The 23,613-nt window shown below is 41.9% G+C and overlaps 1 protein-coding gene across 4 annotated transcripts in view; it reads right to left on the bottom strand.

Moving 5' to 3' along the window:
* The window catches only part of ABCA1 (ATP binding cassette subfamily A member 1), a 97,508-nt gene that overhangs the window by 38,637 nt on the left and 35,258 nt on the right, over positions 1 to 23,613 (bottom strand). For all 4 annotated transcript variants that reach the window (XM_086869025.1, XM_086869028.1, XM_086869026.1 and 1 more), the window contains 2 exons: positions 9,257 to 9,378; positions 4,463 to 4,654 (listed from right to left, as the gene is read on the bottom strand). In XM_086869025.1, the coding sequence (XP_086725151.1) occupies positions 4,463 to 4,654; positions 9,257 to 9,378 (314 nt within the window). The remainder of the gene's footprint in view (positions 1 to 4,462; positions 4,655 to 9,256; positions 9,379 to 23,613) is intronic.

Raw genomic sequence — 23,613 nt, forward strand, 5'->3', positions numbered from 1 at the left:
TAATTTCCCTGTAACATGCATCTTTGTAGTGACTCACTAAGTAGTTAATTACATTAATAAGAAACCTCTAGATTCAGGGTAGATCCAGGAAGACTGCTCCTACTGTGAGACTGTGTTTAGCAGGTATCTGCACTACACCTACAGGCTGGGGAGGGCAATGACTCATTTACTGGAAATGTGCTGCAGAAACATCACCTGTCTGTTCTAGGAAAAGACAAAGGTCTAGAAGATTTTGAATACAAATGCCTTCTACAACTACTGTGGTAGTGGCTAGCAAGTCACAAAATTTGTCTTTTGGGGCAGCCAACACTGTAATACTCTTGAGGTACTGTGTGCAGTGGGCTGACTCTGTGTGCTTGTATGTGCTTGATCTAAGATTTACTCTTAGTGACAAATACTTGAGATGGCTGGAGTTGACAGACAAGCCTTGAATAAATTCACATGGGACTTAAGGGGGATGCACAAATCTGATTTTTTAACACACATGAGAATACATGGGTTTAAAGTGTTGGGAAGTCAAAACATTCAGCCAAAATTCTGCATCATACAGCTGACTGCTTATTCTTAGAAAAGATGACTGCCACATTTGCTTTGAAATCATTATTACAGCTTAGAACCGATCTCACCAGAAACTTTCCACTGGCCTGTGCAGAAAAATCACGTGCTTTAAGCTTCTGCTTTTGTTTCCTGAGAGTGGAAGTCTCAAACCACTGCTGCTTAAAAGGATGATATCATTGTGCTTGACTGAAAACACTCTCAAAAGACCAAGGAAAGCTATGAGTTCAATTGCAGCACATATTTACATTAGGAGACCTTTTCTAAAAGCCATTTTTCAACTGCAATGCATTTATTATCTAATGCTTAGCTCATGTTAACCATTTGACAAAATACCATCCACATTACAGAGGGAGAAAAAACAATTGTATTTGCATATGCTCACCCACAGTCTTTCAAGGACCACTGTAGTACACAAGCCACAGCATTTTTATGGCCTATTACAAATCCATACTACTGGAAGTGAGTATGACAAAGCCTTTATTAGGCAGTGCTGTCCAAGAGATGAAATCCCACAGGAGCAATCTGAATTCTCATTTAACCTTCCCCTGCCAAATCACATTCAAAACTGGGGAGATTTGCAGAGGGATATACAAACAGGTACTTCTATGATATAAGACAGTCAGAAATGTCCCACTGGACTGAGTTGTAATGGCTGGGAACTTAGTGCCATTGCTCTTATTAGCCTTTCCCAAACTGTGTAGTTCCTCTGTGGGACAACTGCTGGCTTACTAGGAGGAGAAAGCAAGAAAGGAAATTTGCATGCATGCAGTCAGATGTACTGCTTCACTGCTGTTCTCAAACCAGCTTCCCCTGCCTCAGTCTCACTCAGCCAGTGCTAGGCAAGCCTCATGAAGAGATGGTATGTCCACAAGGAGCTTGTACAACATGTCCAATGTCCTGTAGTGCTGTTGGTCAAAAGGCTTCAGAGAATGGAGGCTGATCAAGATGTGGGTCATGGAATAAGGAATTTGACTTTTTGAAACACTTTTTTCATCTAGTGGAGTGAACACTCAGAGAAGGAAGGCTGATCCTCTGCCTTGATGGCCTGTGATCACATCCAGATTTTCTGCTGGGTTTTGATCTAAACAGTCTGCCTCAAGTAGGTTCTTACATGCAAAAATGTAAGGACACAGACTTTAACCTCCCTACCATACCCCCATGTGCTTGGCTCTGTTTCTCATCCTACAGAACAGGCTAAATTGAAATAATACAAAATATCAGTGACAGAGCTAGGATGCTACTGAAATTTTAATTAGAATTTCTTGTCTTAACTGTATCACTGCCCTTTGGTCAACACTCAAGGTGCTCTGGATAGAACTGAGGAGCATGTATGTAAAGCATTTATTCCTTGCCTTTTTAAAAAAAAACCTTAACAGTGCTGTGACATTTAGAGCTCATGCATTTCATCATGCATGCATTTTATTTTTTAAAAAAACCCTTGATCTGTCCATAATTTGCTAGTAATTACTGCATTTTTGAAACCTCCTTAGAACACTTACGTTTCCCTGAGGCAGTAAATGCACACACATTAAGCCAGCAGAACTCAGTGTTATCATCAGGGTATCAGCCCACACACTCAGTCCCTGATCATAGGGCTCTCAATCTTGCACCCTCCCCTTCATGTTTTAGTATAAATATTTGTGTAAACATACAATCAGGTCAATCACTTTTAATCCGGATCAATTCCATGATGAAATTTACTGCATCATCTTGCAGAGGTACTAACAAACAGGAATGCAGAGGGAAAAAAAACAAGCAGGTGGATGTCAGGCTAAGTCATATGTATTAAGACATTTCAAAAAACCATAGCCACTTCACTGCCTAGATATCAGAGAGGCACAAATTTCCAGTTTACACTTTAAGCCCTTGGTGTTGAATTTACAGAGCTCTTGCACACAGTTGCAAGCCCTTGTATTAACCTTCTTGTACTAGGAGGCTGCCTCTCCATAAATCACAAAATAGTGCAACCATTGAAGCCCAAGTCCAATTACACAAGCTAAAAACCTGTCTCTGAATTGTTACTGCACCTGCATTTGACTTGACCCTTACTTTGCTTACTGAAATGCCCTGACATGAAGTACATCAAAGGAATTAAGAAAAAAAAAATCAAAAATTAATTTAATCTCCTGACAAATTGTTGGCATTGGTTTACAGGCTCTGTAGTAGATAAAGAGCATGCTATTTTCAGTGTGCATATCCAAGATTTGACACACAATGCCTTCAATAAGCTGTGTCAAAAACCTCCTTTGTCCATGAGCAGAAAGTTCCCTCTTTGTTCCAAGATGTTACTGCAGGTCAGGGCCTCTAAAGACACTAAGTTTCAAATGTGTTGGTTGTGATTCTGCAGTTAATTTATCCATGTTGCCTGGCCACATTGAAGCCAGTTTGTTTTTATTTCACTCAATGATGCATTACAGAAGCTTAACTACAGGGTACACTGTGACACATTTCTGAGGAAAACTGGGGACCTTTACCAGACAGTGCACAGCAGGTTTAGAATTGCTGGCTTATGGACTCCAGCTTTTTCCCCTTGAAGACAAGGTCATGAGCCAGCTTCTCAGAAGCCCCCCAAAACTGCACATAATGTCTTAATTTTATACTGCTGTTGCCAAGAGGCACAGAGTGGCTTGTGAGTGTTTTTTCACCAACAAATAATATAGACCTAAGAACACAGACATTCTGCTAGGCTGCAGAAGCTTCCATAAATAAGAAAAGTGAGACTGAGTCTCCACAGAGCCTAGAAAGCCAATTCTGTGCAGTACAGTAGCTGGCTATTTTCAAATCCCTCAGACCCCAAAATTCTAGCATCTTTGAATGGTTTCAGTAAAATATGTATATATGTGTGCATTCACATACAACTGAAGACAAGAAAGAAGTCACAGCCATTCCTCTCCAAACAGCTCATCTTTGTTACAAATTTGTGCTGTTACTCTGTTTCTTAAGGCTTATAGGTTGTCTTGCTCTTCCAGCAGGAAAGACAAAGTGCAGATGGAGGACACGTGGAAAATAGAAGATGAGCTGTGGAGAGAAGTCACTGACTGCTATGTAGTGTGCAGAAGAGGAATATGATTCCAGTACTTGATAATGACCCTCTCTGACTGGGGACAAAGCCAAGCAAGAGGTACATGACTTTGAGTACTGAAAGGCTTATCAAATCTGAAAATTTACACAGCAGACAAAACAAGATCTGTTTTAGTGGGTAACAGAGTTGGTTCTGTGGTCCTTTCTTTACTCTGCTGTCATTTCCAGCACTGAATTCCTCAGACTTCCATATTTTAGCAGATATTGCAGATCTGTAGCAAAACATCACTGGATTTTTCTAGATCCAAGTCTGCTCTAGTCTCCAGTCACCCTGTAAATAATGTATTTTCTTGAAGTTCAATGAATTCTTCCTCCAGTGCCCATTTTGTTGGTTAGTTTTTGAAACAAGACTTTAAAACTTGATTCTACTTCATATGATTTAAACCTGCTTAAAGGTTGTGGTCTGTCAGTGGCTAGAAACCTCTGCACTCGGTGGCTCCATGCTAAGGGCAGAGGGTGGTGGTTTTGGCGCTCAGCACAAGCCAGGCTTATAACTGGGCTCATTCCAGCCAAGATACGTTTGACTAAAACACAGGACAAACAAGAGCCTGTTTGTTATTGTGCAGCATAAAGACTTTCCTCTTGACAAACTGAACTTCAGACCACACACACTTACACTCTGCAAGCAAACTGAACAGGAAGAGTAAGAATGACAGGAAGAAGCAATGCTGTTCATGCTCCTATGACAAACACCGACCATCTTTGTTCTTCCTAACTTTCTCTAAGCAGTGCTGGAAATGCAGGGATGAGTTTCTAGACTTAATGACATGGGAAATGTCACTGTGTCAGTGACAGACTCTCACTGGTGGGCCAGTGAACTCACCTGAAGAGGCTTCAAAGGATTCAGGTTAGCACGGAAGGCTTGCTCAGCTGCATGGAGTTTTTCCTTTGACAAGGTGCAAATGAAGGCCTCGGAGTCCTTGGCTGCTGTCTGATTTTGGATCGTGAGAAATTCAGACGATGTTGAGCTATTGCAGAGATTTCGCAGGCGCATTCGATAACCAGACACAAGGACCTATGAAAGTGGGAAAAGAACATAAGTCTGCCTTCATCTAAGACTCCAATAAAAAAAATGGTTATTGCTAATACAAAGCCAACCATTTATAATATTTCCAGATAGAGGTGAGGGGGCATTCTTCTCTACAGACTGAGCATCCCCAATTCATATGCAACTGTTCCAGGAAAAACTCCTCCCCTGCTGAGAATATGGGAGAGAAGTCCTGGGGGAGGCAGGTCTCTCTTCAATTCCCTACAAATATGCACAAAGCAGCAGTGATCCTGTCCTCCACAGCAGCCATTTCCTCCAACCAAGGGTACATGCATTGCCTAACGTTCGGTCTTCTGGGAACTGAGCCACAGAGAAAAACAAAGCTTGTGACCAGACACAAGTCTGGCAAATCTATGTGAAGGGCAAAAGACCTATGTCCCAAACTACTTAGACATATCTGCCAGCCACATTTTCTATGCAGTAATGATTCAGAATCATCTCCCTTAACTTTGAAGTATCTACTCAGTAACCGCTGAGACAAACATTTTGCAGTGTTTTTGTGCAGATAATGTATCAGCAAAAAAAGTTATCTTACTGGCTGCAACCAATGAGATAAGATCCTAGAGTCTTCCTTCACAGGCATATTTTTCTTAAGGTAATGGTTTCCTTGTCAATAACGTTTCCTAATCCACATGCAATCACCTTATTAACAAAATTGATAAAATCCCTCTGAGTTATCACGAGACTGTTTCAGACCTGATAAACAAATTCTTTTAATAAGGTCAGTTACCAGCTTCATGTTTGCTGAACAACGAAGTCCATGTCAAAAAGCTGCATACTTCTTAAAGGTGATAAACAAGGAAAAATACCCACAGTCTACTATTGGAAAGAAACTTTTGTTTGCCTTGGGGCTACACAGATGGAACCATTTTACTGTAAATGCACAGGTAACAACACCCGTAGACTAAAATACTTCTTTCTGTCATTTTGTAAGACCCAGTGTGCATTGCCCAACTTAGAACAACTAAAGAGGATTGATCTACATTCCAGAAGAGTTAGCAGCTCCTAAACCAGGCTAGTTTAGAGATTAAATTTTTCATTTTTCAAAACCAAAGGGGTATGCACAATCTGGGTGGAAAAGTGCATTACGTTCAGGAAACAAGCAAATGGAACTGACAGGAGAGAGAAGGGATTTTTAATACAACACTTATGCAAACCTTTAAGTTTCGTCTGTATTCATATGCCCAAAATGGGATTTTTCAATGCTGCATAGCTCTCACGTCAAAAAGACTTGCCTTTTGAAAATTTGGGATGCTTTTTTTCTTGCCAGGAGAGATATTAATACCAGTGTTACAGCCATGCTGAAAAGGAGGTATTTGTGGGGCACTGAAATAGAACTCCCAGAACAAGGTTTCCATTAGAAAAAACAGTGTCTCCCAGTGCCTCAGTGTTCACTCACAAAAAGTGAAGGTGATCAACCTTCCACCATTCTGAAAAAAATACCCTTTTGGAGAGAAGCTGCCCTTTTCGAGCACTGAGGTCCATAGCATGAGACCTTAGAGAAAACACTCTACCTATCCATTCCAGATTGAAACACCCATTCCAAGTCAGCAAGTTCTCTAACCACTTGCAGTCATCTGAGCCCATGGTATCTTCAGCAGGCAAAAATACATCCCAAATGATTGGTTTAGTCCCCTAAGGACTCTCAAAATGCCAGGCTCATGTCTGAAAGTAGTCATAGGTAATTGTTCTGTCCTTATACATCATATAATTCTCTCCTTGGGACTTTTCTTGCCTCATGAAACAGAGATTTGTTCCAAGCAGAATATGCACTGGCCATTACTATTTACTCTTCACTGCTCTTCAAAGCATCATGCTGCAGCACTGGCCCAGGACCTCATTGTGCCTTCAACTTTTCAGAGGGACAGGACCTACACCCACCTCCAAGTCACACGAGAGCTGTCTGACCACACCTGGACATCAGCAGCATACCAGACTTGATTACATAGCTGCCTGCCCACTGCTGACCCAGGCACCTTCCAAATCCCACACCCTTCTGAGCACACCTGCCACGGCTGGAAAAACACAAGGCTGAGCCATTCGGCTCCAGGAAGCAACATGCCCATCAAGACACGGTTTTGGTTGTTGTTATCTGTTTGCACTAATATCAGTATGCTGGAAACACAACCCTGCTGGACACGCCAGAGTGCTGTCATTACAGTAATACCAGTGATCAGTCCCATTTCCTTGGTGACCTCAGCCCCTAACTTGTGTATCATAACTTCTGCCCTTGCTGAACAGCCGCAGAACACCCACCAACAGACTGCAGAAGAAGGCTGTGTTTGCTGTGAAATATTGGCGCACTCTGAAAACATAGGCCCTTTTGCTACATGACTCCTGACTCAAACTGTGACCCACTCATTCAGAGACCTAACAAATAGTGCCCATTAATACTGAAGTCACTAGTCAGCTCAGCAGTGAGGTCAGATCTCAAACCAAATCTCCAGCAAAATCAAAGACATCCATTTTGTGAGTCAGACAAAGTCATTCTGCAGGAAGGGAGAGGTCTAGCATCTGCAGTTACCATCTGTATTAGAAAAGTGCTCAAAGAAAATTTGGTGGGCCACTGCTCTGCTCTGCAGCTTAATGTCCTGGTGATCAGATTAGCTCTTCTTGCCAACCCCACGCACAGAATGCTGTTGTGACTTAGCAGCACCATTCCCAGTGCTTTAAAAGAATCAGCACAAGAATTACACAAGAGCACAGCTTGAAGCACTCAAGGAAGAACTAGGTGACTGATTGTAATATATGTTGGTATAAATTGTGTTTTATTGTATACATATAAGATCAAGTATAAAAGCATGTTTTATGTATAAAATGCAAACAACTTGAGATTGCAAAAGCAGCTGCTGGAAATCCAGGAATTTGCAGGAGAACGACCCAGCAATTAAGATAACACTAGAAGAGATGGGTCCACCCAAGCAAGAAGGGCCTACTAAAGACCCAGCAATTAACACCTGATACTGATCTAGTTGAAATCCTCAGGACCATACATCTCAATGTCCAGTTCCCGGAAAACAACTCAAACTACTCTTCCTTTCCAGGAAAACTCATCAACAGACCAGCAGCAGAAATATGAATATGTAACAACACAAGAAAGATAAAGAAACTGAAGCTGCATAGCCTCAGGCCGAAAAAGCTGTATAAAACTCAGCTCTCCAAAAGATAGTTTGTGAACTTGGAGGAGCCAGTGGGACAGAGACTGGTTCTGAGTTCACCCAGCGCCAGCCCCAGGCTTGGTGCTGACCTTGATTGTGACTGTTCCAAAATTCAATTTTACAAATTTTTCAGTAAAATCCTTATTGATAAAATTTATCTGATTTAATTTATAACACTGATCATCTTTTCACCAGTCTTCAGACACAATATGTAGATAAAAGCTAAGCTTTTTTCCTCCTTCCATTTCCATATACAGCCAATACAGTATGGCAGTCACACAAGGTACAGTGAGGTTTTTTTGACTGTTTGAAAATCTTTCTGCCTCTCCACTAACTTAGGGAGAATGATGAGAATGCTGTTGCTGCAGCCTTCCAGTTACCCTCCCAGAATAATCTGTAGCATGATTCTATCTTAATCTAATTAATTTCAAGTAAAACAAACCTTGTAGCCTAAAATGGGTAAGAATTTCTTCTCTGCTTTATATTTTTCAGTAGAATGTGTCCTTAACTTGTAGGATAGCTTATCAAATGGCACTAAAACAGACGGCTTGAAAGAATTCACTGAAGAACAAGATAATGTGTGTAAAGAGAGACAGCATCTGTAACTACAAGAAAACAAAGGCTAAGAGTATAATCCATTCCACTTCAATGAAAAGATCTGATATGGAGTTGAGGATCAAAATGGATTTCCTCCTCCTTTTGCATACCATCCTTTGCGTTCTTTCAAGAGAACACTGGGTCTTCCTTTGATTCCTGACTTTGACTTCTTTTTTAGAAAGGATGCTGGTGGACTAATTCATCAAGCCTAGCAAAAAGCATGTTACAAGCTTGACAGTGACAGACAGCCATCATGAGATGGGGCTCTCGCCCACGGTCACCACTGGCTGTTTGTGACTGCAATCATGGAGCACTCAGGATAGTAGGACTCTTGTGCTACATAATTTACAGTGTGTCTGTCTTCATGCATTGGCCACAAAACCAAAAGTAGAGCTCCTTCTGCTGCATGGGAGTGTAAGGCAGAGCAAGACCTAGAAACCCTGCTCCAGTCCAAGATGAATGACTGAAAACAGTCAGAACAGCACTAGCAGCTTAATTAATGTTTTGCTTCCATTTAAAAAAAAAAAAAATAAAAAAAGGAAGAAATTCAGTTTAGCCTGAGGATACTATTTCCTTATGCAGGTTGAAACATTTGTTCATGGGTTCCCAATGTCCTTTTACAGCTTAAAATCAAATAAGACAATAAATTGAGTGCAAGAGGGAAGAGAGAAGAGAAGGGGAGAATACATTTTCCTCTGTGTTTCTACAGCACCTAGCATAAAGGGGTCCAGCACCATGGATCTTGGATCCATGGATCATGGAGCTAAACAAACAATAGACAAGCATTATGTGAGGTGTTGAAAGTACTCTTTACCTGCTGGAGATTTACCCCTGCATCCAGTAGCTCCTCTACTGCAGATGATGGCATGGACACATTATGATGGAGGAAGTCAGAGAATGTCTCATTGTCAGTCAGGAAATCCCGAAGTTTCAAGTCTGGAAAGTGACAAAACAAGCAAAATTCTGGTCACAGCAAAGCCGAAAGGAAACTCATGTGAGAGCACTGAACAGGAAATGTCAGGCTGACAAATGGGGGAGAGGGAATTACACAAATTATAGCGCAAAAGGAAGAGGAGCTGCTCGTAAAGTGCTCAGAAACTTGGCAGGCTTCAGAAATGTCAGTCCACGATGTCTTGGTCTTAAAAACCTCTGAACCAACAACAAAAAAAAGCAATCAACCTTCAAAACCAACTGACATTAACATCATTACTTCAAGGCAATTTGATCATACACACACAGAAGCAAGGCACACAAGTTGCTATCCTAATCTGAAACCTACTACAGCATTAGCACTTAATCCCTGTGTTGTTACTGAACATGGGACTGAGCTGGTGCATGGACCACTGAGCGATTTACTAGCCTCTAGTTAATTATGCTAACAGCTGATGTACTCTACCATAAATTTCAAAGTCTGACATATGCAGACACACAGGTATGACACAGAATTGCATGCATATCTAGGAAACAATCTTAGCTACTTGGAATCCAAAAATACATTTGCAGCATTGTTTCCATTTTCTTTCCCACGTGCTCCACCTTCTCAAGCCATCAGTGTTTCAGCTTTTAAAAGTCATTGTTTGACTTTAAAACAAATTTGTAGCTACATCACAGCAGAGGAACCATCTGGAAATTATAATCCAAGCACACTATTGAAGTCTACAAAACTGGATCTTCAGAAGCTGACTCTCATAGATGACACTGTGAGAGCTGTTTGGGTTGTTTACTTGGGTTTTGTGTGTGGGATTTTTTTGGTGGATTTTTTGGGGTTTTTTGTTTGGTTGGTTGTTTTTGTTTTGTTGGTTGGTTGGGCTGGGGTTTTTTTTTGGGGGGGGGGGAAGCAGTGTTTAGCTTTGGTTCAGTTTTCATTGTTGTTATTTTCTTTGAGAGAGAGGACAATTCTATCTCCACAATGCTCAAACATGAAGTGATGAGCAAAGCAGCTATGCCAGGAGGAGGTGAGAGAGCAAAGTCCCTATAGGATTTACCAGAGTGAAGATTGCCAGAGTGAGGTAAGACAATCAGCTAGGTGTCATGCTGTGTTTTCTACTTTAGGAATACAGGATGCTGCAACCCAGAGCAAATAGTGGAAAACAATGAGCTTTAAAGAGAAAGTAATGATATGCAAGAGCCAGGGGCTTGTGCCCTCCCTCTCCTTTAGGGGACAGCCGTAGAACCTTTTTCCCCACTTCTTATGTAGGAGGGGTTTTTTGGTTTGGCTTGGGTTTTTTTTGGTTGGTTCTTTTTTGGTTTTGGGTTTGGTGCTTTGCGGGTTTTTTTGTTGGTTGGCTTTGGTTTTGTAGTGGGTGGGTTTGGTTTAGCCTGGGTTTCAGCAGGAAAAAGTATGGTCTGCACTTGGGGTGCCACCGGGGGTGACACAGCGGCTCGGGTGCCACTTCTGCTTCCCAGCCAGATCCTGGCGGAGGAGCCGGCAAGGGGAGGAACCACGCGCTCTGCTCTTGAGGCATGAAGTACACGGGGTTACTGACGGTCATTGCTCCTTCATCTACATATCCAGTTACAAATTCCCCGTTGCCTTTTTGTTCCACACGAAAAAGTAAATCACCCGCCTCAGCTGAGGCAAGGCGGAGGTTACTCTAGGGCAGAAGTTTCTCCCTCGCCCTCCTCTCTCCCACGCAGCAGGACCACTCATGAATATGCTGGTTTTGAGCACACCCTGCAAACACCCCACTCGAACCCCGCTAGCAAAATCCACCATCACCCCCACTCCCTGCCTGGGGAAAGTCTGGGAAAAGATCTGGCTCCTGCAATAACATAAAACCGTCCTTTTCTTTCCAGCAGAGGCTTAATCACCCTGCTTCACCACGAGCAGAGGAAAAACTTCCCCCACCCCGATTCCTTGGTTACTTCCTACATGTGCCAAACTCCCTAAACACTTCTGCAGCTTGTTTATTTTTTGGTGAGATCATCGACTGTTCAGAAAGTCAGATGGACAAAGGGGTAGCTGACTGAAGGCACACTGGCATGCAGAGATCACATGTTTGCAAGCTTTTTCATTGAATCTGCCCCTACTTAAGATAATTGTCAAGCTTCTCTTAAAGGCACAGATGCCTTATGAAAAGAAAAAAAGAAGAAAAAAAAAAAAAAAAGTAGCCAAGCAATAATTCTTCCACTTTTCTGTTTCCTTAGTGATGTGTTGCTTTTTTGTTTGGCTGGTCTATTTTATCTGGGTTTGGCTTGGAGGTTCTTCAGCCATAGAGAGGCATGATTTTCTTGGTCAGGGAGATATTCTATAGGCAATTGCAGGAATGCAACCTGAACTACACTGAGATTCCTGCTGACCTCCCTGTAATCATGAGGAGGAGTAACAAAGAGTCACCACCTTCCATAGCTGTAATTAACCAGCCCAGCATTAGTAGAGCATTCATCCCCTGCCTTTTTTGTCATGCCAAGCTTTTTCAGAATTGCTTAGCACTAGAATTTGCTGAAAATCAATACTGCCTTCCAAGAAACTCCTACAAACATCTGAACGAGTTTTCATCATCATTTGGAGTAAACCATGAAGGAAGTAGAACAAGGTACCAACAAGGTATGGGGCAGCACTTGGCTTCCAGACAGCTGATCATGAAGCTGTGATCACTACCCAAGAGAAAGCTCTGTGAGACCAAGGGACCAAATCCCAACTCCACAGTCCTGGCTGCAGTGCCCTAAGCACACAGCCAGCCTCCTGTACCATGCATTTTCCCCCCCACCCCATCTGGCCCTACTTCCAGGACACTGTCTTATGCAATTCCTCTCAATCACAGAAGCACGCATAACAGCCTGCACATGAAACCACAGAAATCACTGAACACCGCAATGCATCTAAATTCTTCCTCTGGGTACCTCAAAAAGTCAAGAGTTAACAGAGGTTTCCTCTTGAAAACAGCCATTCCCATCCAAGATGACTGCTTGCTCACTAGGGCCTAATGAAATAAAAGAGTGTTACTTAGAAAAACCCCTCCAAAAATAGAAAGCGAAAGAAACAGAAAAGCCTTCTGAAGGCTAATACCAAGGTTATTTAATAATGCAAACACTTGGAGTGGAAGAACACATACTACCACCACAGGCCCACTACAGCAATATTTTCCTGCTATAAAAATTTAGACACACTATCAAGTTACTCAAATACACAAGACAAAATGTCAGCTCAAACATGATATAACTTGCGTGTCTCCTCTCTTGCTTGAGAGCATCGTTACAGTCAGCCATGGCAAGCTGGTAGGCACAGAACAATGCCAGGCAGCAAACTGGAGACCAATCTGTCCATGTACTTTGACATGGACATGCAGCCTGTTCTTGCCCCTCCCCTTCATCCTCAACATAAGGCCAAGGGAGCTGCAGCCCTGCTCCCTCACCCCTGGCACAGGGATCAGCCTCCTGGCTGAAGCCATAGGCCCCAGCAAGCAAGCCAAGCCCTAGACACAAATGTGGGGATAAACTTGAGGTCAGACTGAGCAAACACACTCAAAGACTCTCAATCTGATGTGAACCATCTTGCCGATGCAGTGATGGGATAGTCAGCAGAAATAATACTGAGAGAGCTTTTACCCATGGTAGACTACTTTTGCGGTTCCAGTCCTGACATCAAGGGAGCAACAGCTAAGAACAGAGACTTTTGCTTATAAACCATGCAAATAACCCCCAAAACCAACAGCAGGGCTAAAATGCCTTTGTTGTAATTAGTTGCATTTTGGGCACAGTATGGCAATGCAACAAGAGACCACCCCCATCCACATGAAACAAGCAGAAGACATGTCCATATCCCATGTGGGACAGGGAGAAAAATCCTTTGTATGGCCACATGAGGAAGCTTCCAGCACAACCAAGAACTCCCAGACCTGGAGGTCTTGTGCCTTAACCACAAAACTTCCCTTCCTCTCTGAAGTCACCAGCTAGGATTAGACAATCACACATGGCAGCAGTTCACTAATATTGTTTTCATAAAAGACACAGCTGTCCTTCATTTCCACACAGCGCAAATGAACCTTGGGGGCAGCATTCTGGGCACCAAAACCAGAAACTTGGATTTTCATATTGCAGAGTATCTCCTACTGTAACACGTCCTAAGATTTACATTTCACTGACAACCTAACCTTGTCCAGAACCTTCCTGCCTGGGCATGGTAGTAGGCCAGTCAGTCCTTGCTTAAGAATCAAATCTTAACAAAAGATCAAATCTGACAAAAGAAGTCCCCCAAAACACACACAAAAAAAAATTTAAAAAAATTTGAAGACCTCAAGACAATCGTAAGAATTAGTGAAAATAAAACTCTGTGTTTGCTATATTACTGATTAAAATGAACATCAAAATAAACATATGCATTATAGAAAAATGGCAAATCAGTGCTATGTGGGGGTCTCTGGTTCCATGCAGCCCAAAACTGAACACTGATTGTGCAGCAAAGGAAGTGTCTGTGGCCTAAAAGCCACAGGGTTTTAGTTTCCTCATTCCAGAAACATCCCGCTACTTTGACAAGCTCAAAAGGTGGGTCAAAGTGCAAGAGAAGCCACGGCTGGGAATCAGTTTTAATTTGCTGATCCTACTACAAGTATAATCCTAACAGGTCCCATAGTAAGCAGTGACAATTTCCAACTGGAAAGTACTGGGAAGAGCCACAGAAAAGTGAAAAAAAGAAAAGCTTCTAAGGGCAGGTTACAGCACAAGACTTCTCAAACTTCTCTCCCATTCTTTCTTCCTTCACTGAGAAGCACGGAGGTCTCATACCTTCCTTCAGAAGCTTAATGGTGCAGTGTCTTTTAAAATTAAATAGCAGGGTGGGAAAACAGAACCCCATGGAAATTGTGGCTATGTTTTTCATATCCTGAACACTGCATTCTAAAAATAAAAGGCATGCAAATGGTATTCAATGTTATCTCAATCCACTGCAGAGTACAAAGCTCACCAGGTCTCATATTAATTTGTGGGGTTTCTGCCCAAAGGGTTTGTGCTCATAATCTATGCTCTATCAGTTTTCAGCCACTTTAAAGCTAACAAACTCAATGAAAACACTGGGACAGTCAGATCTACTTCCCAGCTTCACATAACTTAACTCTCTATAAAAAACAAATGAAGGGAAGGGGAGAAGGAGCTTCATACCTTAATTCAGCAACTAAGAGGAGAGCAGGGCAATGTGTCTGATCAACAGATGTGGCTTTTTGTCATCAGGAGATTTTTCTCTACTGATTAAACATGCAGGAGTGAAAGCAATTGTTTTACTTCCTTTATATCCACTGCAGTTGGGGAGACTTGCTAGCCTTTGGCTAAGCTGGTATTCCTCACAGCCAAATATTAATGCAACACAGAAGCTGGAATTAAATTCTGACCCTTATTTCTTACCACGGAGACTGCTCAAAGGGCAACCCAATCATTTTATAACAGCAACTAAGGCATCACAGCAAGATGAAACAGTGAGGTAAGACAAGGTATGAGACACTTTAGCTTCATTCTTTAGAATCAGCAAGGTTCCACAAGTGCCCAAAGGAGACTAAAACAGAGAAGAGGTGTCCCAGCTCAGCACCTATCTCCACCCATTAACAGTGGGAGCAAAGCAAGGAAGAATGCCAAACAAGCAAACAAGGCACTTGGCCCTATTCAAAGACTTCAGATTCACAGTTCCCCATTCAGGTAAAACTGCACTTCTACAGGAAGTCTGACTGCACAGCTGGCTGTCAAGTCTCTGCAAAACTGTGCCCTGTCATGACTTGAGAACAATGTCACAAGGCACCCTGGTCACACAGGCCTGTTTTGTCCAAGGCACTGCTTCTTCACTGATCATACTTCCAGCAACAGGAGATTTGGACAACACAAGCCCACGCTGAAGCTGAAGCTGAGACCAAGAACAGAAGCTCCAGCTGCAGAGAACATTACTAGTAGCACCACTACAAAGATTCCAGCTAGAAACCTGTCTTCCAGGAAATCACATGGTGAGATGACCAGAGCAGGAAAATCAAAAGCTGCCACAGAATTACCTTCCACACTGGAAGTTTGAAATAATTTTTCATTATCTGGGAAGTATTCCTCTTGAATAGCTGACAGGTGCACTGGAACACCTGGAATGATTTTCACTCTCATTACCTATCACTGTGATTTATTTACAAAAGATGTCTGAAGCTACTTCCCATAAAAATAAGAGGAGGCTCTCAAAAAATTTCAACAGCAGAACCAAAGACTGAATGACCTGTAATTTTATGACCATCTAGAGTAAACTGACAACCATCCAGAGGGAACAGCAATCTCCTAATAGTGAGCTATGCTACTGCACTGTACCTTACTGAGCCAATGACCCTGACTGATAATGTGAAAAGCAAACTTTTCAGTGCTGGGCAAGGCAACAAGTTTTCACCTGCCTTCATTATACTCCTAACCTTGGACAACACATCCAGAAAGTATGATAAAGTAATATTTTTTACGTTTTTTTGTCTTGGCTTTTTTAGCAGCTACTACGTTGTAATTACTCTTTTCCTCTAGGGCAGCTTTCCCTCTGTGAGGTGAGACTAGCTCTCAGAGCTGCCTGTGTACCTATTAATGCTAGCAAGAGCTAAACTGTCCTCAGAAAAAGTTGGACAGCCAAGTCCTGATTTGCTTACAAGAAAACAAGCAGCTCAGCAGGCCTGTCGTGCAGGATCAACTAGTGTGAAAATACAAGCCTAATTTGCTCACAAAGTGCTGTTCCTTCTGCAGCCATGGCCTGACCTGTTCTTACAGCAGGCTACAGCTCTCTGCTCTAAAGCCATCACACATCAAACAGTGCTGCCTCTGCAGACACTAGATAATACCAAAGTGAACACCCCATTAACCAGGGGCCATCATCTTCGTATATCTGCCATGCCAAACGGTGATGTGAGCAAAGAGGAGGCAGCCTGCCATCCATCTCCAGCAGCTAGCATCTCTCCTGAGAGAAAGGGAAATGCTGTGCAACAGGCATAGGTGTTCCCTCTCATCTTGTTGGACTGTGGCATTGGGACCACCTCCGTTCCTCTCTAAGTCATTATTTTTGCTTAGAAGAGCTTTAAATATAGTCCAGCACAATTACTCTGTCAGAAAGCATCGCTCTCAGCATGTACTAATGCACATATACAAACCACGCCTCAGCTAGCCTTCACTGGGGGTACACTGACTTCAGGCATGCAGAGTCCATTCAGCTGAGATCCCACTTCTGCTGGGAAGCCAGCAGCAAACACAAGGCTAATACATCCTTCTGTGCAGTTGTTTGGTGCAAAAGCCATCAGGCCCTCTTCCTGTGTGACACACATGACAAGTGAAAGACGCTGTGTCAGAAAGCCAAGACACAAGGCACAGAGGCAAAAGCTTCAGGCTGGTCACCACAGCCCTGCCAGCAAACGTAGCCTGCACAGCTCCTGCCTAAAGAGGGGCACACCCAACCACCTCCCTAAGCCCCACACTATGCCTCAGAGCAGATATTTTTGTGACTTTCCCAGTTTCAAGGCCAATTCTGTTATCTCCACAGACAACTGTGAAACAGGGCTTGCCAATGAAAAAAGCAGAAATTATGCAGACTGCTAACAGTGAAAAAAAATTTAGGCAGGCTTAAAGGAAGCACGCTAAGAATAGTCATTCCGTTGCTTTAAGAAGCAAATCCTGAGCACAGCTCCAAATTGCATAGCATTGTAACTGGTTGAAAATTCTCCTGCTAATGTTCACAAAATATGGACAAACTTCAAATTTCTTAGCCTCTGAACTGGCTTGTCAGTCACAGAGATGATGGACCGCAGATGTGGCTATATAAAATACTTCCTTATTACAAGAAAATTATTTTCAGGAGTGGTAAACCAAACACATTCAGGGATGGCATAAACTACAGAAAAGGCCCTCCAACGGTCAAACCCAGCTCAGGGCAAGATGGGTTCTTCTACAAGATGGGTTCTTCTACAGAGGCAGAAAATAGTACTTAAGTACAGTACTATTAAGTACTGTTAAGATTGGATTTTCACTGCACCAGGAATATTATGCTCTGGATAATTTACAGGTTTGAGATGTTTCAAAACATCAACTCAGAAAGTAAAATACATTTAAAAACCCCAGACAACAGAGAGACTGAAAAACAAATGCCATGGTCCCATCCAGTCACATACCATGATTCTAATGTCAAACACAAGCACATAAGGAATGGCACTATGCTACTAAAAATGCATGGAGCTAAGCAGAAATTGAAAGAGTAAGCTGTGACCAAGAAGGACTCTGTCCAGAATCCCTTGCACTTGAGCAAGTGACTGTAAATTTAGTAGAAATTCAAATCACATTAAAAAACAGGGCTGGACACTTTAATCAAATGACCATTACAAATAGCGGAAGTGTTCTCATAAGGTGGCTATGTAAACATGCATCCATGAGACCGCTGGTTCAAATGCAACCAGGAGACACTTCTATGAGAATCATTCTGAACCCCCAAAACAAGCAGGTGGAATGAATCTAGCAGTATTTTCCTACTTGAAAATTATCACAGCACCACCTCTCCAGTTTGAAGAGCTTCTCCCATGAAACTGGCATGGGTAATGATGAAGCTTAAGCAAAACAGCAGGCAGAGCTTTCCAGGATCAAAGCACCCCGACTGTCCTGCGCTTGTATTTGCTCCTCCTTACACAGAAAGGCTGATGAGAAGAGGCTACCCCTCCCTTGGGTGTGAAGGCTCATCCTGCCAGCTATCTGTTCCTCTTACTTGTCACAAATTCGGGGAACCTGACTGACATCTGACTTATTCTAAAGGTTAGTAAGATACCAAGTCTGCAGTCAGCAAATCATAACAGTACTTACTTTCTCTATGTTCAAGAAGACCTGACACTTTTGAATTTAGTGCCAAGTCCTAATGCTCCTTATCTAGCACACTGCAGTATAAGCCACCTTCAGAACAAAGAGTAAAACCAACCAAAAAATGCTGAAGGTTAACAACAATAAGCCAATCATTGTACTGCACTTGGTTTAACCACTAAAAACACACCTGCATCTAAATTATTTCAACGTCTCATGATTGCTCCCTACACTTCAATTCAGTTGGTCACTGCAAAGTTACCCTTATGGATAATTGCTGATATGATAATTATGGATATTGCTTTTGAGTCTCAGGTGCAATGGAAGAGAATAAAACTCAAACTTCAGCACTAAAGAAAAGATTATGTTTTCTGTACCTTGCTTAGGGCAACCTTTGCAACCATTCAAGACCTTCACTACTATAAATCCAACTGTTGAGCAATAGCACTCCAAAATAATTTAAGAACTTTCTCAATCTTTGGTAAAGACTGAACAACAGATGCTTACTAGGTAATGATTGCCCAAATTCACAAAGTTTTGGCTGGAAATCATGTCTCTCATGTTCTAAGTGTGACACTATACTACACTACATCAGGATGGTCCCAACAGACCCTGCCTTGGTGGTTTCAGGAGCTCATCCTTCCAGATGGCTTTCTATTAGACTGTCAATATATTAACTAGTCCTTCCCTTTGGTACTGACATAACTTGCTGGCTGAAAATACACCCTGGAGCATTTGCGCCACTCTTCTACAGAGAGGACTGGATTACTGCTAGGCACAGAGAAGAGCACTGCCTCCTCGTACTTTAGAAACCCGATTCTGTGTACCAAAGTCACAAAGCAATTACCTGAAGAAAATGGAGTAAGTATTGCTGTAGAGGTGTTATGCATGATTTCTGTGGATACACTGGTAAAGCTCCTTGCACTTTAAGGTAGCAGCAGAGATAACGTGAGAAATGAGGAAAAAGACCAGATAGGTGAGGACACTTGTGGTCTTAAAGGGCTACTTCATTGTCTTGATTTGTGTTCTCTGGCTTTACAGCACCCCATTCCCCACCTGCTAGGCAGGAAGCATGTGAACAGAGCAGGGTAAAACCATTGGTGATGGCTGCTGACCATGCTATCACACAGTTGTGCCTTTGCTACAATGAAAATTACTGGGACAATGGACTTCCATGTTCACATCACGTCTCAAGTGTCAAAACCACTTTTGTTTTTTCTCACTACTGTTCTGAAGTTGCTTTTTGCTGGGTAGGCAGCAGTTCTGCTTTTCTAAGGAGGTGGCTGGCACAATCCAGAACAGGCATTCAGACTTCAGATACTGCTATCTCTGCAGTAAGCTGTCTTTGTCCCATCAGCAAATCTCCTTCTGGCACATATCTGTGCTCAATCACCTGAGTGAATATGCTCCAGTTATGTTTCAGCTGCACTTGTTAGATTAGAGAGAGAACTATAAGGAAAAAGATCTCCAAAGATATAATAGCTTATGTTTATTAAGTTCTGTCTGTGTTTACATAAACCTTCTGCAAATGTCAAGAAAAACTAATCTAAATACTACCTCAAGTAGTATGTTTCTCTAAAAATACGTTTAAAAGAACAGAATGGTTCGGGGTGGGCGGAGCCCACCACAAAACAACAAAACTCACAAGAAAGGGGTCTTACTTTAAATCCTTTTAAAGGGTCTTTTATTGCACCATTCTTAAAACTAAAGCTAAATTAGAAAGGGAAGGAAACTCTGGCTGTTTACAGAGGATGTGTGTCACAGAACAGCATGAATCTCCCCCACATATTGCACACAGAGTGCTGCCAGGTCAGCATAAAAAAAAAAAAAAAAAAAAGCTAGGGCAAGATCTTTAGCTAATAGAGCTACATTCCACTAAATTTTCAGAGCTACACCAAATTTTTATCTGACGATTCCTGATACACAGGCCTAAGAAATATGCAGTTTTAACAAACTCTGTTAATTACTGACACTCAGTAAATACATAAGCACGTGCTTATTTTTTTAATTCTGCAGCCGTTGCATTTAATTCAATGGATTTTTCCAGAATTTTAAAAACAAAACATGTGAATATATAAGCATAAAACCCATCAAGTGAATTACAAACGTATTTCAAACAATTCACAGCAACAGCAAAAAAACTCTAGGGTTGGAAGTGGAGAATGTTACATTTTAATGAAGCTGCAAAGAAATTCAGCAACAGGTGGCAGAATATTTTCCTTCATTTTAGTCAGGATCCTGGTACTAACATTCACTTGTCTTATGACCAAAAATATTTAAATAGAACATGAAAGACTGCCCAAAAATTGAACTGCCATGGATTTTCCAAAAAAACAGGCAAGCAATGCTCTGTCTTCTTGCCTGTGTAAAAAAAGAACTTGGTTCACCATCAACGTTTTTTAAATGCCGTCAGCTTTTATTGTATCCTGACTGCATTGAAAACTGCCACATCCTACTGTGTTTCAGAATGAGGGCAGATGTTTATTTATTTAGCTCACAGGAATGCTGTAAAAATTAGGTAATAAATGTTTGTAATGCATGCTGAAGATAAAATGTATCATTACTAGAGACAGCTCTAAAGCTGAATATTAACTTGAGAGATATGGGAGGTCAGACCCAAATTAGACACTCTGGCCTCAGTACCAATCAAACACAGAAGTGTACAGGGCTTTTTCCAAATGGGGCAATTTCATAATCTCCACTCTCATGAGAGCTCAGGCCCACGGAAATCCCCTGAGAAAGCTGAACTTTTCATCAGATAACAGTGTTACAAATTTTCTATGGGACAACTAACACTAAGCTCAATGTGGAAAGTCTCTATCCTGCTGTCTCAACCAACGTCAGACTGTAGCTTAAATAAACCCCATGCAATCTTCCACAAATCAGGTGATTTCTTAAGATTCTTAGATTAGAAGTAAATGAAAACAAATTGCAGAATTTGCCAGAGTGAAAAACAGTAAATAAATGCAAATTGAAACTAAAAAAGCCTAAGTTTTGGCAACATAGTCCTGACATTAACAAGCTGCACTGACAAGGCTACAAACAAAGATGGAGATAATAATAGTGTGAGAGGTTTAACTGTTCACTTAACACTCTCCACTTTATTTGCTGGTTTAAAATAAAAGTCAGTGCTGACGGACAAGACTGAAAAAAACCACACAGAACTTCAAAAGATGGTCCTACCTCTGCAGCGCAAACTAATACTCATTACTGACAAGCACAGTAAGCAATTCCTGTTTTCTTTATCATCATGTCTTTATCTAGACAAGTTAAGAAAGATAAAGGTGAAAAAAAATCAAGAAATTGCAATTCAGTATCTACCGGAATAGCTCTGTTGCTAATTGTACTCATGGGTGCTGTCGACTCCCCTACACACAGTCAAACTATTAACTGGAACCATCAGGTTAGCTGGTTTTAAAGTAACCATACTGCTAGTATAGCCTTCTGCTGACAAGCTTGCAGTTTTCCTTGCTTTTTTTAAACAGGTTTCACACAATCTTCTATGACAGGATTCCCAAAAAAACAGGTTTTCTCAAGCCCCCGTCACCTAGTATAGTTCAGGCACTACAGCAAAGCCAGATTTAACCTAACACTGCGTATGTTTTTTCAATTCCCCATTCAAAGAGATTTCAGTCTTGCTCTATCGCATCCAGACATACCTACCTAGAATAAAAGTTAATCCTAAACTTCTGTCTTCAACAGTATCTCTGTACAAAGGAAGTTTAGACCAAAAGAAGGCATTAAAGCCCAGTTCTACAGAATCAGAATACAGCAATACACATTATGTTGTATGTGCTTACTCATCTCAACCTCTAAGCAAAGTCACATAGTAACAACTGTTCACGAACAGTCCCATGGAAAACAAGAATGATTCTTCTGGAAACAGATTTTAAAAGTATGGCAGACCTTTGTGCCTTGAACTCTATCAAGATAATTTTATTAGTTTCATCACATCCTTGGCTTCCAAATAATAAGGAAAGCAGAAGCATGCTCTACTGAAAGTGAGAAATTCCATACCTAGTTATATTGTAATTATAGGATGCTATTTTCTGAATTACACAAATATCATGCCACCAAACTAATTAAAACTACACATCTAACTGCCCAATACAAAACCTGGGACAAGCGCTGCCATAAGAAGTCTTTTCTACCTTAGCCTATCTCTTGACTCTCAGCCTCCTAGTTTAAGTTGAGGACAGAAAGAATAACAGAACCACTGGATTCACATAGAGACTTTGTCTACAACCTGTAGCAAGAGACTTAAAGAGCTCTTCCAAGAATGTTTGGGAAATGTTTTTCTAGCAGATCTGCAGTTGCCTAAACAATTTCCATTTACTTAAGAAAATAAACTCTAAGGACATTCATGTCTGTCCTCGTTCAGCACCACAGAGATTTGAAGAAAAAATTAATTTGGCAAATGTGAGAAAACTGCCATGTATACCTAAATTTCCTACCCAATCAACATGGCACAGGCACACACTACAGTCTTTGTGCAACCCAAGTACCCAGCATTGTCCACTTCTTCCACCTGCTCATTGACACAGGCTACATCTGACCACAGCAGGAATCACATGGTTTCCACACAGTCCCAGACTCCCCTTCCTGGAGGAGTTTCTGCTTTGGGCTGGGAGGCAGCAGCAGCCAGGAACGTCCTAGGGAGCTCCGCTGAGGGCTAGTGCAAGGTAACTGGTACTGAAAACACAAAGGTAATTTAGCCTTCCTACCTACCTCAATAAATCAAGACCTCTCTACTGATACCGCAGGGCAGCATTTTTGGCAACACTTTTCCCCTGGCCTAAAGGAAAGGCAAGGACCTGAATGTCACTGTGGAGCACACTATCAAAGAACCCAGGTATGTACTTATGTACAGCAATGGGAATGCTACCCTGCCACAGTTGGTGTTTGCAGGTGTCTGTGGGCGTGAAGGCTACCTGGACGCATGGTTTTTGCTAGTCTTCATTCTAGCCTGGCTGGTTTTTGCTAGGAGTCTTCCCAAAGGAAGTCAGGGAGGAAACCAATTTAATTAGGCAGGCGTAGGCAGGTATAAGAATCAATCTGAATGTTTAGCTTGAGGGTGTGGGTTCAATTTTGTTAGGGACAAGACACTGAAGAGGGAGTTAGCCATCACCTTAATGTCACCTAGTAGATAATGTATGACATCCTGTTGCCCTGAACACCCGGTCATCACACACAAGCCGCCAGAAAACTTCTCCAAAGGCTGTTCTCTAGCCCAAACCCTCTACCATCCTTTACCTTTTAAATAAAAGAAGCACTAACAGCACCGACCAGAGAGGCTGCAATCTCCTTCAGTCTCAACATCTCTCTGTGCAGCAGAGTGCAACATCAGCAAAGAATGCTACCCAGCTGATGTTTGTCTCTTCTACCGCAAGCAATACTAATCCAACA

This window comes from Cyanistes caeruleus, chromosome Z, assembly GCF_971803275.1.
Source record: "Cyanistes caeruleus chromosome Z, bCyaCae1.hap1.1, whole genome shotgun sequence".
Classification (NCBI taxonomy): domain Eukaryota; kingdom Metazoa; phylum Chordata; class Aves; order Passeriformes; family Paridae; genus Cyanistes; species Cyanistes caeruleus.